The sequence below is a fragment of the Dendropsophus ebraccatus genome, chromosome 6 (assembly GCF_027789765.1).
Source record: "Dendropsophus ebraccatus isolate aDenEbr1 chromosome 6, aDenEbr1.pat, whole genome shotgun sequence".
NCBI lineage: Eukaryota > Metazoa > Chordata > Amphibia > Anura > Hylidae > Dendropsophus > Dendropsophus ebraccatus.
The window spans coordinates 18,649,626-18,666,083 of record NC_091459.1 but is presented as its reverse complement, the minus strand read 5'-3'; the positions used below and the strand labels follow the sequence as shown (position 1 = coordinate 18,666,083).

The following is a 16,458-nucleotide window of genomic DNA, read 5'->3' as shown; positions in this document are numbered from 1 at the left end:
AAAATCCATGCAACGTTTCTGTCTCTTCACGAGATCTTTTCTCAAGGTCTTGTGAAGAGACAGGAACGTTGCATGGATTTTTTTGCCTACATGGAATAAAAACACTTTTGGATTTTTTCACGATTTGGTTGTGCCGCGGAAATCTTGATTTATCTACCGGGAGACGTGGATTCGTTCTCCAGCTGCTGGCACCCACTTCACTGCCTTAACAGAGTGCACTCCATTGTGGTTATTATTTAATAAAAAAAATAAAATAAAATATATATATATATATATGTACATACATAGTAGTTAGACATCTTCCAGATGTATCCATAAAACGTCTACTAAGAGCAAATTATTAGGGTGCAAGAAATACATATTTAGCACATACTATATGTGTGGGTCTATATGAAACATCCCCAAAAAACGGCCCAAAGTTAGTGTTTGACTGCAAGATTTATTTTAAACTTCAAAAAAAAAAAAAAAAAAAAACTGCCACAAAACAGATGGAAAGCATCAGGCAAATGGCAAGCTTTGTATTAGGATTTATAAATTGCAACCAAAATTGTAAAAGATTTTAAAAGGTTTTGTAGCAATAGAATGTTTAAAACTTCTAATTTATATTAAATTTACCATAAGATTGCTTTCAATTGATTTAACTTTATTACATTTAAATGTAATTAGAGTTTTCCGGATAAAGTTTAGTACTTTATGTATTTACCAAGAAATATATATTTATTATTTTCCAAAGAATACTTACATCCACAGGCTTGTCATCGGACGCACGCCCTGCAATCACTGAACTCCCCTGAAAGTCAATGGGGTCCTTCTTAGAAATCTGCCTTCTCTCGATTAACTTGCAGTCTACGTAAAGTGAAATGATACTGTGCTGGATACAGATTCCAAGCTTGTGCCATTGCCGATCAAAAAGATTATGGAGTTCTCGACTTTTAAAGGTGTAATGCAAGGTCGTTCCTCCCTGTTTAGCTGTAAAATCCACAACTTTCTTCTCGCCATCAATTAGAATGGCATCCTGAAAAAAAAAATAATTCCATTTATTAGAATGATTAAAATTATTATACTTTAAGATGGTTTTACTATTTTTAGTCATTGAAAAGCCTTGAACTGGGACCTCAAAATATATATCGAACACAAAAAAGCAAACAAAAAAACCCACTAACTTATTGTGTGCCTGTCAAAGCAGTTCAAGGATTATACAGTTGCAGGCTACGTTCACACACACCATCAAAATGACGGACATTTTTATTGGAAAGGAGAGGCAAATAACGGCTGTCATTTTAAAATACAACCCATTATTTGCCATTAGATGACAGCCGTCCAAAAGAAGCGGCCTTCATTTTGACAGTGTGTGAACAAAGCCCTAAACTGTATACACTAAACATGTAAGGGTAAATAGATGAAACATAGAAATCCCTTATGGATTGCATATGGCTTTGTACTGGATGCTATAGGCATAACTGTCACCCCCTTTTTGCATTATGACTTCTCTACATAGGTGTAATTGGTTATTTTATATCATACATCATGGTGCTTGTTCAAGTAAAAAGTGATCTTTTATCAACTGCAGATTGTGCTAAGTGGACGGGGCTTCACAGCAACAATGCCACTTAGCCCCGCCCACAGCACCAATGTTGGCCCTGCCCCTCCATGACGTCATCGGCACATAGGCCCCGCCTATTGTATGGGCCACCTCTGGTTTGACCTCAGCACTGGCACTAGACCCAGCAAGATGCTTATGTTGCAGTTTTTAATTTTGTTCCATTGGATGCCATATTCCATTAGTATTTCCACGTAGAAATACAATGCACAGCACTATCAGGCTATGTTTAACGTACTATTTTTGGAAAAAGAAAATGGCCACTTTTCCATTAAAACAATGACTGTTCTTTTCATACTGCACTGATATGCAAGTCAATGCATGAACGGTCATTGTTTTCACACAGTTAATTGAACAGACATTGTTCAATGCATTGTTTGAAAACAACGGCTGTTGTTTCATTGACTTTAATGCATATCATTGCAATATGAAAAGAACGGCCAATGTTTTCATGGAAAAGAGTGGCTGTTCTTTTCAAAAATAGTATGTTGCATGAATATAGCCTAATGCTTTACAAGGAGTGTCCTGTGCCTTTATACAGTACTGCCATGGGCATAAAGACTTTTAACCAAAACAGTATGCCCCACTGCACATCTGTGTTTTTCATCCATACTTGTGTCTTAAAGGGGTATTCCCCCTTATTTATAGGATAGGTGATAACAAGCTGATTACTGGGGGGGTCCAACCACTGGGATCCCAACTGATCCTGAGAACAGACCCCATGCTATGGATAGGGGATTACAAGCTGTGAAAGGCATACCCATTCAATTCATAACTATATTTTTTTACGTTGCAAACACATATAAATATACATACTGTATGACCTTAAGGCTATGTTCACACAACGTATATTTTCGTCAAACCACGGCCATTGTTGCACATTGCAACAACGGCCGTGACTATTACGAAAATATATGTTACCATGCCGTCTATGGGATCCTGGCCGGAGTGTATACACATAGCATACACTCCGGCGGGGATCCCTAGCAGCGCCGCAAACAACTGACATGTCAGTTTTCTGTGGCCGCTATTCATTGAATAGTGACTGCAGAAAACTCTGTCAGTGCACACTATGGAGCGAGCGGCTCCGGCCGCACGCTCCATAGTGTGTTGTGGCGCCCGCATCAGAACTAAGTGGCGCTAAAGATCATCCGGATCATCCGGATGATCTTTTCAGAGACCGGTCGTTCCGTGATCCGCCCGGGTCACGGAACGGCCAGTTTCTTTTGTATTGTGAACATAGCCTAATGCTGCACTAACATCAATAATATGTTTTTCTAGGACATGTTGCATTCAAGTGTAAACCAATACTAAGTTTCCTTTATTGTCAGGACGGTTGGGGGTTTCATACTGACGGTTACATCACAACTGAATAGCATATCCTAGCTACAGAATAGAACATCACTTTGGAGCGCTCATAAAGTAATGAGCATTATAGTCATTTTTTATATCCAAAATAAAGAGAGCAACTGACACAAAAAAAGAAGTATTTATATCTTTTTTTTGGAACCAGTCCTAGTTTTGGCTAAAATTACTAATCAAAATACGGAAAAATTATTGATCAAAATGATAAGTTCGAAAAAGACCTCAATGATTATATGAACAATACAATACAAAAAAGCATTTGTAAAAACTAGATGGCTGATGAGACCTAGTTAGAAAAAACTCCAAACAGAGACACCAAGGAATAAAAGCCAGATATGTGGACATTTTGTTTTATAATTATACTTTTACTATAATCAGATTTTAAAAAATCCCACCTGTGGACTCCCAGTATGGGTCAATGTTTTCCACAAAATCCAACGCTCCTTTTTTGTACTCCGCCGTACACGGAAAAGAGCGGTTATTGAGTATTCTTCCGGAAGTCCAGAGGAAAAAACTTGTCTGCAAAGAGAAAATGAACTCTGTAAACATGAGCAGTATGTAATTAAATGACAATACAACTAATTCAGACTGAGTTTACTGTGTAATTCAAGAAATGAACTGAAAGAGGTTGTATAACTATAGTAGTCGATGGGATCCCTAAATCCAGGGGGGCTGGAAGTCAGCTCAGTGGGGGACAAAACTGCTGCCAGACACCTAACATCAGTTTACCTCTCTATGAACAAGATTATATATATATATATATATATATATATATATATATATATATATATATATATACCCGTGACTGTAAGTGTGATTCATATACATCCAAATATGAAATCCTAACTTCACAGATTATAGACATAAATGTGTAAGGCTATGTTCACACAACGTTTTTTCAGCTCCGTTTGAAATGACATCCGTTATTTTGAGTCTGAAATAACGGACGTTATTAAGCTGTCTGGCCTCCCCTTAGTGCAATAACTGGTGTTTGCACATTATTTCAGTTTGGGTGGACAACTTGGACTTTGGATCCGCCTTAATTGAAAAGTCCATTGAAAACGGAGAAAAAACGGTGACAAAAAGAGAACTGTGTGTGAACTACAAATAAAAAAACGTCCGCTGTTGACAAAAAATGTCCGAAAATAATGATCATGTTCATTATTATGACGTCCGCGGCAAAAACGTACGTTATTCAGTACACTGTGTGCATAGGACGTCTGTCTTCCCATTGACTTCAATGCATTACCATTGCTGTCAGTTAAATCGCAGCAAAAACTGACATTTTTTAAAATATGAAAATCGGCTTTTCAATATTTTTGACGTTGTGTGAACATAGCCTATATCTGCATTCTAATAAAGAAATTTGGAAAAATAGCAGTAAAAAGGGATACATGTATATAGACATGATAAGGGAGATTTATCAAATATGGTGTACAGTGAAACTGGCTCAGTTGCCCCTAGCAACCAATCAGAGTCCACCTTTCATTCCTCACAGACTCTTTGAAAAATGTAAGGTGGAATCTGATTGGTTGCTAGGGGCAGCTGAGCAAGTTTCACTTTACACCATGTTTGATAAATTTCCCCCAGGAAGCTTCAGTAACTCTAGGTTCCCTGACATCTTGACTCTATTGATAATTTTCTCTTTTGCACTGGCTGCGGCTGCAGACTCCGATTCCTGGAACAGCATCACTTAGTCATCATTGCAACTATATGGGCTTGCACTATTAGGCTATGTTCACACTACGTAAAACAATGGCCCCAGTCCTCACCGTAAAACTACGGCCGTTGTTTTGAGGTTCCCTATTATGACTGCAATGCAATGTAACTATGGCCGTTAAATGCATACTACGTATCAGATAACGGCCGATGTTTTTACGTCCCCATGAAAAATGAACATGTCAATTATTTCCGTCCACGGCCGTGGATTTCAATGCGGCTGCGAGCGTAAAACTTATATCTGCTTAATTAAACTTGATTTTGATGTAAAAAAATTTCTCAGTGGTTTCTCAGGCTGGGCGCAGTATTTAAAGTACCTGTTTCATCCCGCTTATAAACATGCTAGGAAGCAAAATTAAACAACGCCGTAGTTTCACGACTAGCCCGTACGCTCGTAATTCTATGGCCGTAGTTTTGGTCGCAAAAGTCCGGCCAGTGAAAACAACTGCCGTTATTTTATGTAGTGTGAACATAGCCTTAAAGGGGTTATCCAGCGTGGGGGCACTTTTTGGGGGGGACCGGGGAGGAGGTGGCTGAAATAAAAGACGTCCACTCACCTCCCCGGTTCAAGCGGCGGGTCACTCATCCGGGCGCTCCGGTCCCCGGTTCCCGGCCGCTTCCTGGTGTCTGACGCCACCCGAGATGCTACGTCTCAGGGCCACTCAGCCACTCAGTAAAGGAGGCGGGATCCGAGCGGACTTCAAACGGATCCCGCCTCCTTCACTGAGTGGCTGAGCGGCCCTGAGACGTAGCGTCTCGGGCGGCGTCAGACACCAGGAAGCGGCCGGGAACCGGGGACCAGAGCTCCGTGATAAGTGACCCACCGCTGGAACCGGGGAGGTGAGTGGACGTCTTTTATTTCAGCCAACTCCTCCCCAAAAAGTGCCCCCACGCTGGATAACCCCTTTAAGCTTCAGTATATGGCACCCAATTGAAAGCAGACCTCATTCTGTTATAGACTTAAAGGGGTTATCCAGTGTTACAAAAACATGGTCACTTTCTTCCAGAGACAGCATCACTCGTGTCTCCAGGTCAGGTGTGATTTGCAATTAAGCTCCATTCACTTCAATGGAGCTTAGTTGGAAAACCTGCACCCAAACTGGAGACAAGAGTGGTATTGTGGCCATGTTTTTCTAGGGCTATGTTCACACTACGTAAGTTTCGTAATATTAATGGCCGTTGTTGCCGATTTGCAACGGAATTTACGTAGTGCTATGAAATCCCGGCCGAAGTGTATACACATAGTATACACTCCGGCCGGGATCCCAAGCGGCCTCGCAAAAAACTGACATGTCAGTTTTCTGCGGGCACTATTCACTGAATAGCAGCCGCAGAAAACCTGTCAGTGCACACAATGGAGCGTGCGGCTCCGGACGCACACTCCATTGTGAGCAGTGGTGAATTGGGATGCAGGCGCACACGGTTGCGGGCACACTTCATCAGGAGTGAAGATCATCCAGTCGGTACTGCAGTAGCGGCCGGGATAATCTTCTCTGGCACGGCCGGGTCACAGATTGATCGTTGTCTAACAAAGTGGGAACATGGCCTAAAGTTGGATAACTTCTTCAAAAGAATTAAAGTGAGTAAAGCCCATACAGCCCTATTGCCCTGGTAGGTGCTCTGGATGAATTCACATACAACACACATCACACGAACATACAATCATAATCAGAACGAAATCCTCCCTTCCAGTTATCCATCATCCATATGTATGTTTGCCCAAAATATCAGAGTCACACTCAAAATATTAACAGGAGAACTCTGACCACCCCTTCCCATCCTCTGTATAGTACTTACTCAGTTACTAGTAGTTACTCTTACATCTGCAGAGTGTCAAAATGTTCCCTTTTTACGCCGTTGGCCCATAAACTATCACTCACTCAAAATGAAACTTTAATAGCTTATTTAGAAAACATTGTCTGTATTGCTTCTTTAGACGCTGAAATATGAAATGTTTGTGGAAAAATACTTCTCAGCTTCTCGCTGTCAGAAACACCTTACAAATTCCTGCCCACATTACTACGAAAGTGATCCGAGAGGCAACTATGCGGCATATCATTAAGCCTAAAGATAGTACAGGAAATCCCATAAATAGCCTAAACCTAAAACTGAAAGCTGTCAACAGAGCTGCTGAGTTAACAGAGATTAATCTTTTTTCCAATCCTGTACAAAGCCACTCCATTTCCTTTCTATATACAGTATCCACTGGTATCTATCCGTATCTAGCTAGTGTCCTGAAGATTTTTCTATTTCTTAATTCACTAATCGTTCTGAAAAAAGCAACTACTGCATAAAATCCCATCAGTGACACATAAGATTATACATTGCACTAGTAACAATAATTACACATGTAAAGGCAACACACACACACTATATACAGGTATATTTTAGAGATGAGCAAACCTGGAGCATGCTCGAGTCCATCCGAACCCGAACTTTCGGCATTTGATTAGCGGTGGCTGCTGAAGTTGGATAAAGCCCTAAGGCTATGTGGAAATCATGGATATAGTCATTGGCTGTATCCATGTTTTCCAGACAACCTTAGAGCTTTATCCAAGCTCAGCAGCCCCCGCTAATCAAATGCCAAACGTTCGGGTTCGGATCGACTGGAACCCGAACCCGGTTTGCTCATCTCTAGTATATTTCTTCAACAGATTAGGACTGCTAAATCAGAATTTATACTTTCTCACGGGGGGGGAGTTATAAGGGGGAAAAGTATGCAATAGTAGCAAGTGTAATAGATACAAAGTATATGATAATGTGAAATGTGATATGCTTTTAGACAGTGTGTCCTTTTGTTGTTTAACCCCCTCCCAATGCTGCACAGTAAATTAACGTCGCTGCAGTGACATTAATTTACGATCCAGGATGACTTCTGTGCCTGTGTTATCCGTGGTGGGTCCCGGTTGTCAGTGATACCTGGGAACCTGCCGCAACTGTCAGCACCAGAGCCGTGCTCCGGTGCTGACAGTTAACCCTATAGATACTGTGGTCGTCACAACCACAGATTCGATAGGGCTCCAGACAGAGAATTCTTCCTCTACAGAGGAAGAATTCTCTGTCTGATAACCATCAGGGCTCTGAAGAGGCCCGATGGTAGTCATGGAAACCAGAAGCCTCAGGCTTCCAGTTTCCTGGCTACGGATCCGGGTGGAGAAGGGAGGGAGGTAAGGCCGGTGCGGCTACGAGCTCTGCCCCCTCCCCTCTCTCCCCTGCCACTGTTACAAACTTCTAACAGTAACAGGAGACAGAGGTGAGGGGTCAGAGCCAGTGTGGGACTGGCCCAGCAGAGTACCGGAGACTCCTCCGGTGGGACCCCAGGTTTAGAACCTGCACAAACATTGACTGACATGTTGTTTCGCACTAGTTTTTCATTGGTGGGCTCTTAGGATAATTTCCTCTGGTGGGCCCCAGGCCAAGACTGGGCAAAGTTATGGACTTCAGCTTCTGGAATCATTATGAGCCATTGTTCAGCCATTGTGTGCAAAAATTATTTAAATTATACAGCATACAGCGGTGATCTGGAAAATGCATGTGGAAAGGATAACTCCCGCAGCTACAGTATGTAATGAAGAAGAATCCCAGCATTCACTATATGCTGCCAATGAAGTCTGTGTCTATTTCCCTACAGTAGTGATACAGCAATCCGGCAGTACATATCTTATGATAATTGCATGATCTTAATGTTACTATAAGGCTAAATATAGACATAATTACAATATTTAAATAATATAAGTTGATTAATTATGTAATTATTTTTCATACATGCTGGTAGCTATGTTTTCAGTGTATGTTTTTCTAAACTTAGTATGTGCCTATTTTCTTACTGTTTCTTGGTTAGCCAGACATTTTCAGTGTCAGATTAAGGGAGGTATGTACAGGGGTGTAGTTAAAGGCTAATGGGCTCTGGTGCAAAATTTAAGCACCAGGACTCACATGTATTGTGCCACTCTGTCCTCTCATCAACTGTGCTACTGTGTCCTTACATGTATTGTGCCACTGTGTCCCCTCAGGTACTGCATCACTGTTTCCAATTATCTACTGTGCCACTGTGTCCCATAATGTACTGTGTCACTGCCCCCTCATGTACTGTGCCACTGTTCCCTATATTTAATGTACTGTATTGTGTATTACTGTATTGTAATGTTTCCCAGTCATTGACTCTCCATCTGAAAAACTACAACTCCCAGCATGAACTGCCAGGAGGACATAATGGGGATTGTAGTTCTGCAACATGGAGAGACACAGGCTGAAAAACTACATCTCCAAGCATGACCTGTGAACAGGGTGTGATGATGGTTGTAATTCTGCAACCTTGGGAGGGAGACAGGCTAAAAAACTACAACTCCCATTATGAGCTGCCAGCAGGACATGATGGTGGTTGTAGTGCTGCCACCTGGAGAAACCCTATTCTGCTTGGGTCTGGATCCTGTGTAATGAGGGTAGAGCTAGTTGCTCTACATTACACAGGAGGAAGTGCCAAGTGGCAGGACAGGTAGCACAGGGTTCTTTGGCTTCTGCCAGTAATCAGCTATTGAACTGTATTAGCCTTTGCTGATAATATTGAATAGTAGAATAGAGCAGGATCGCACACTGCAGTTCTCTCACACCGGCTGTCATTATCACAGCTGACTTGCAATAACTGCAGAGTGATAGCAGGTGGCAAGTGGGGCCACCAGGCCCTCTTGGCATGTAGGCCTGGTCACTATTGTGATCTTTGCAACCCCTATAGGTACGCCGCTGCGTATGTATCATTAGTACTGCGTATTTCTTTTGCATTTGCACAGTTTTCACGTTCTGTGCAGAGATCTCTGGTCCATGTGCAAAAAAATATAATTAGAAGCGCGGGTCTTGATATATATTGCACAATTTTGCACTTTTTGAGGGGTAACAAACCATGCCAGAGTCTGACTGGTGCACTGCTGCACATTATTTCTTGTGCAAAATAAATAAAAAATAAAAAATCACACATGATCTAAAAAAAGAAAAAAAAGAAAAAAGAAAAGTAACTAACTTAAAGCGACTCTGTACCCACAATCTGACCCCCCCCCCCCCCCCCAAACCACTTGTACCTTCGGATAGCTGCTTTTATTCCAATTTCTGTCCTGTGGTCCGTTCGGCAGATGATGCAGTTATTGTCCTTAAAAAATACCTGAAACTTGAAGCCCATGTCAAACGGGAGTATCTGTGCCCTAACTTTGCACCACCTCTCTGTCCCTCCTCCTCACCCTCTTCATCATTAGGAATGCTCCAGGCAGATTGCTTCCTATTCCCCACCTGTGGCAGCCCGGCACATGGACTGGATCGTTAAGGATCTGTGCAATGTTCAGCATGAAAAAAATGTTTCAGTGGCATTCCTAATGATGAAGAGGGTGGGGAGGAGGGACGGAAGGGTGGTGCAAAGTTAGGGCACAGGTACTCCCGTTTGGCACGGGGCTGCAAGTTTAAAATTATTTTTTTAGGACAATAACTGCATTATCTGCCGAATGGACCACAGGACAGATCTTAGATTAAAAGCAGCTATCCGAAGGTACAAGTGGTTTGGGGGGAGGGGGTTTCAGATTGTGGGTACAGAGTCGCTTTAACGTCTCTAACATGCACCCTACCAGGATAAAAATGGCACATCCGGCGTAAAATGCTTATAAATAGCACAAACTGCTTTATAAATGATGCAGGGAATGTTAGAATGTTACGCACTGTACAAAAACATAAAATATGCCGGAAAAAATGGTGCAAAAAAGAATGATACATATTCCCCTGAGTGCACCATTGGCCCTGGGCTCTTGCCTACACAGGTAAATAATTAAAAAAGAAGATATCTAGTGGGTAAGGATTCCAAAATGCATATACTTTTTTATTTGGCACATGTAAAGATACAAGGGGGCAAGACCCTTTTTCCCAGTGCACATGCCCTATGCTTTCTCTTTAATCCGATTGGGGGGGGGGGGGGGATTATAAATAGTTTAATTCTTTTCCATCTTGTTCCTTCGGGGCTCCCTCACATCTAATTTAATATAGTTTCATCTTTTATTCTATATAACACTAGAGCAGCTATTTAACTCTGATCTAAAGATAAAAAAAAAATAAAAAATGAATATTTTTTGACATAATAGATAGGTAGCAAGTTTTAAATTGCTTTCCTTGAAATAAGTGTATCCATTTATTCAATACTTTTAAACTAAAATCTGCCTCATTAAAGTATTAAAGTTCATTCTCCAGAATATACACCATACACAATTATGTAAAATCACGGTTTGTGCCCGTTATTTAGTTCTTTTCTATGGACACCTATATGCAATTACATCCTTTCTTAAACTTCCACAGTAACTAACTATGAGTATCTTTAAATCTTGATTAAACGCCTCTTTATTTAACTGCGTGCTGTTCCCATCTTCTTAGTGCTCTTCCTAGTGATTATTTCTCCGTTTGAACAAAGAGCAGATATCTCTGACTAGTCTGAGGCATATTTAATAATTATATACTCATTTTATCTGATATACTTGTGCCTTCTTTAGTTTCTGTGCTCGCTTTAATTACCTTTCTTATTTAAGTATAATTGCAGTATATACCACTGAGTCCTGCATTAGGAGAAACACACGAATATCAATGAAAAATAAGTACTGCATGCAAACCCATTAACCAATTATACTCTGTACAGAACCCTTACACTTGAGAGAATTGCTGAAAATATTTAGAGTTCAGTTCAATAAGTACTGTTGCACTACAAATATGGGAATATACTGTATCTTCTTCCAACTGATGCACACATGGTAACTAGGCTTGATCGAACAGCAGAAAAAGCTAGGTTCGATTAAACTCGATCCTAGCCGAACCTTCCACATTTGATTCCTGATGCCTTCCTGGTCCGTGGGGAAGGAGGAGACATTCCGGGGACCGCCTGGAATTTCGGGATTCAGCCTAGGTAATTCCAGGCGGTCCCCGGGCTGTCTCCTTCTTCCGCAATTAAATGTGGAAGGTCCAGCTAGGTTCGAGTTCGATCGAACCTAGCTTTTTCCGCTGTTCGACCAAGCCTAATGGTAACTACAGGTTCAAAACTAGGTCATATAATATAGGATAATGCACCAATGTATTTTTTTTTTTTTGCAATAAGGCTGGGTTCACACTATGTTTTTGCAATCCGTTTTTTTAAAAAACGGATGGAAAACAGATGCATTTGTGTGTATCCATTTTGATCCATTTTTCCATTGACTTCCATAAAAAAAGATCCAAACGCATCAGTTTTTAGTTTTTTTTTAACATACACAAAAATGTAGCTGACCTTATTTTTGTGTGCGTTTTTTAAAAAATGGATGCGTTTTTATCCTTTTTTTTATAATGGAAGTCAATGGAGGAATGGAACAAAATGGATGCACACAAATCTATTAGTTTTTCCATCTGTTTTTGCAAAAACTTAGGGTAAACCCAACCTAACACAAGACTTATAACTGGTGCAACTTTTTTTAGGCGAATAACCATTGTGAACAGAACATGAACACAAATACCATCTTTTTATGGCCATGTTTTACGATGGTCATCATTTTAAGTTCACATGAAGGCCGTTATTTGTACAATCACAGCTGTCATTAGTAAATAATGCCCGTTATTTAGATTTAAAAATTACTAAAAAAAAGATAGTGTGGTATAGATGGTATGGTATACTGTATTTCAGACTGATGAATAGTTTTTGTTTGTTTCATTGAGAAAAGTTCCAGTATAGGCTATGTTCACGCAAAATGTGTCACTTAGCATTTAGGTCTGTGATTCTGTGATTTTTGAATTAAAACCCTAATTCTCAAGCAGTAAATTGAATTATTATGAACAAACTTCATAATCAGCAGTAGACAATTTCTCTTCTCTATACTATTCAAACAGGTTTCTTTCCCTGGAGGGATATCTGTCTCTTCCCATGTTTTGAGACTTGTGACCAAGGGTCCATGGACCCCTTTTTTGCATATTCAAATTTCATTGGGGGCAATGTATCAACAGAGACTCTTGAATGAGTATTCTATTGGATTTTTTTATTTTTATTTTTCAAAAAAATTGCAACATAAGAGCTAATGAATGATCCCCCACCCCACCTTACCTTATGTTTTGCTTAATTCTAGGCCTTTTCAGAGATTTAGGGTAGCCATAAACATTAGATACAGGTACGTTGATGGTTAAACAACCTTTGAAAGGGTAAATGACTGTATCACAAACACAGTGGCCCGGATTTATCAATCTGGTTTTTGTCTAGGAGATACCAAAAAATCACAGCTCATCTATATTTTATTTCTCAGAATAAACTGTTATTGATTTGTGTGAAGTGGTAGGCTCTCTAGTAATCACTCTTTGTGTAAAAGAACTAAATTAAGAATGATTAATTTAACATTTATACCCTTTACTTTTGTAGAAAAAATTAATAAAACAAAGTTATAAATAGATTATATGCACATTGCACATTGACAAGGAGTATATAGCAATAAACTTAGTGTTATAAATTGTTAAAAACATGAAAAATAAAAAATTATGAAAAATAAAATATTATATTAACGTAGAAAGTCTTGTGGTGAATACTGTATATAAAAATATAGATATAATTGTTGTCCGTTGGCGGCTTTGCAGGGCCCTTGCAAGCCGCCAATTGTTTAAATACTGTGCTGGCAGCAGGGATTTCAGCATCTACTGCATATTAAATGGGATGTTGGATAGTTGTTCGTTCATTGAAAATTCATAAAAAATTCATTAAATAATTCTCCGTTATTTGGGCTGTTTGTAATACATTAAGTGGAGAAAAAGTATGTTGGTGGAAGTCCACCTCTCACCAGTCGTGTATTGTTCTTGAAGTCTGTGGCCGTAGATGCAGAGGATACGTGAGATAGGCTGTGGCTTCCCCGCTCGTGTGTGAACACTGATGGATGCTTCTTCTTGCAGTTTGCACACCAAAGCTTGAGCAGTGGAGGCTCACTGCAGCCAGGTAATTCAACCTCTGTTGGGTGTTCCTCCCATAGATGAGATGTTGGGAGTGTTGATAAATGCTCCAAAAGCCAGGGATCGAAGCTAGGATATATGCTGAGAGTTTGGCGTAGTATAGTAGAACAGTAATTAATCACCGCTAGTTGCAACCGTAGTAGACGCGTTTCTGAATAATGCTCTTTTCTTTCCTCAGTATTAGGCTGCGTTCACACTACCTATATTTCAGTCAGTATATGTATATTTCAGTCAGTATATTTCAGTCAGTATTGCAACCAAAACCAGGAGTGGATTAAAAACACAGAAAGGATCTGTTCACACAATGATGAAATTGAGTGGATGGCCGCCATTTAATGTCAAATATTTGCTGTTATTTTAGAACAACGGCTGTTATATTGAAATAATGGCAGTTATTTACTGTTATATGGCGGCCATCCAATCAATTTCAACATTGTGTGAACAGATCCTTTCTGTGTTTTTAATCCACTCCTGGTTTTGGTTGCAATACTGACTGAAATATACGTAGTGTGAACCCAGCCTAATTAGGTTGCAAATGACTTCTACGAAGTCATAGAAGTCATTTGCAATCTAATACTGAGGAAAGAATAGAGGATTATTCAGAAACGCGTCTATTACAGTTGCAACTAGTGGTGATTACTTTACTGTTCTACTATACTACGCCAAACTCTCAGCATATATCCTAGCTTCGATCCCTGGCTTTTGGAGCATTTATCAACACTCCCAACATCTCATCTATGGGAGGAACACCCAACAGAGGTTGAATTACCTGGCTGCAGTGAGCCTCCACTGCTCAAGCTTTGGTGTGCAAACTGCAGGAGGAAGCATCCATCAGTGTTCACACACGAGCGGGGAAGCCACAGTGGGGAAGCCACAGCCTATCTCACATATCCTCTGCATCTACGGCCGTAGACTTCAAGAACAATACAGGACTTCCACCAACATACTTTTTCTCCACTTAATGTATTACAAACAGCCCAAATAACGGAGAATTATTTAAGGAATTTTTTTATGATTTTTCAATGAACGATCAACTATCCAACATCCCATTTAATATGCAGTAGATGCTGAAATCCATGCTGCCAGCACAGTATTTAAACAATTAGCGGCTTGCAAGGGCCCTGCAAAGCCGCCAACAGACAACAATTATATCTATATTTATATATACAGTATTCACCACAAGACTTTCTATGTTAATATAATATTTTATTTTTCATATTTTTTATTTTTCATGTTTTTAACAATTTATAACACTAAGTTTATTGCTATATACTCCTTGTCAATGTGCAATGTGCATATAATCTATTTATAACTTTGTTTTATTCATTTTTTCTACAAAAGTAAAGGATATAAATGTTAAACTAATCATACTTAATTTAGTTCTTTTACACAAAGGGTGATTACTAGAGAGCCTACCACTTCACACAAATTCATCCGGTACACAGGTGCTAACCAAGTAGTGCACTCGTAATATACCCACAATCCCATCTGCATTATCAGGTTGAGTTCTTACCACACCTAAACCTGTTATTGGTTTCTGTCTGTGACTGATGAATACATGATCAATGTTACCAAGTGAAGGATGAACAATCTTTTTTGGGAACCTTCTAAGAATATTCCTGAAAGGTGGTTTATGGATGAATATAAAAATTTGCCAATAATTTCAAACAACTGACTTGTGTCCAGACAATCTGGTCATCTTAAATTCACTCAACGACCAATTGCTTTAATTTGAACAGTTTGGGGTTTTTTTTTACCCATCAACCTTAGGCTGGGTTCACACTACGTATATTTGAGGCTGTATGTTTGAGGCTGTATAGCAACCAAAACCAGGAGTGGATTAAAAACACAGAAAGGATCTGTTCACATAATGTTGTAATTGAGTGGATGGCCGTCATTTAATGGCAAATATTTGCTGTTATTTTAAAACAACGGCTGTTATATTGAAATAATGGAAGTTATTTACCGTTATATAGCGGCCATCCACTCAATTTCAACATTGTGTGAACAGATCCTTTCTGGGTTTTCAATCCACTCCTGGTTTTGGTTGCTATGAGGACCTGACATGAGGACCAAATACAGCCTGAAATATACATAGTGTGAACCCAGCCTAAATGTGCATATGGGCACTTTAAGAATTCTTCAACTAAAGATGATGTTCACAGTGTTTGTAGACTTCCATAATGTGTTGATGGCCATCAAGACAACCCCTTCTTCATCAATACAAGCTGCATAAATAGTAATTTTATTCTGCTGACAATTCTTAGACAGCAGGAGTGGGGAAATTACCCTCATAATGGAGCGATTCTCATAACATAATTATATGAAGCAATTCCATAATATCTAGGTATAGGTTTACCAAAGATATTTCCTGTAATTTTTCTCAACTAAAGGATAACAATGGGATTTCTGCAAAGTTAAGAGTTTCATGAATTTGCTCTCATAATTGTTTTGTACAAAGCCCACAGGATTTCTCTGATGAGCTTATCAGTGGAGCCATGAGAAAATGTATTTTTTTTTAATTTTTTTATGCTACAGTTAACAAAACAATTATCATGTGCATACTGCAAAAACACAACTTTAAGACACAAGAGAAGGCAATGTGCAGAGGAGCGGGACCAGGTAATGTATAGATAATGGCATGGCCTGCAAGACTAAGGGGGCATTAAAATCACGGTCTGTGCATGGACAATGTGCTACAGAATGGAATTCGGAACTTCCGGCATCACCATTCATTATAATGCTGGGAGCTCCAAAACTGTTTAAATCTGACATGCAGTTTTGGAGCTCCTTGTATCATAAAG

General features: G+C 39.8%; 1 protein-coding gene across 1 annotated transcript in view; it reads right to left on the bottom strand.

The window, feature by feature from the left end:
* The window catches only part of LOC138795177 (collagen alpha-1(XIX) chain-like), a 384,669-nt gene that overhangs the window by 240,642 nt on the left and 127,569 nt on the right, over nucleotides 1-16,458 (bottom strand). The window contains exons 5-6 of the mRNA XM_069974170.1: nucleotides 3,361-3,484; nucleotides 743-1,015 (exon numbers count right to left, since the gene is read on the bottom strand). Of these exons, the coding sequence (XP_069830271.1) occupies nucleotides 743-1,015; nucleotides 3,361-3,484 (397 nt within the window). The remainder of the gene's footprint in view (nucleotides 1-742; nucleotides 1,016-3,360; nucleotides 3,485-16,458) is intronic.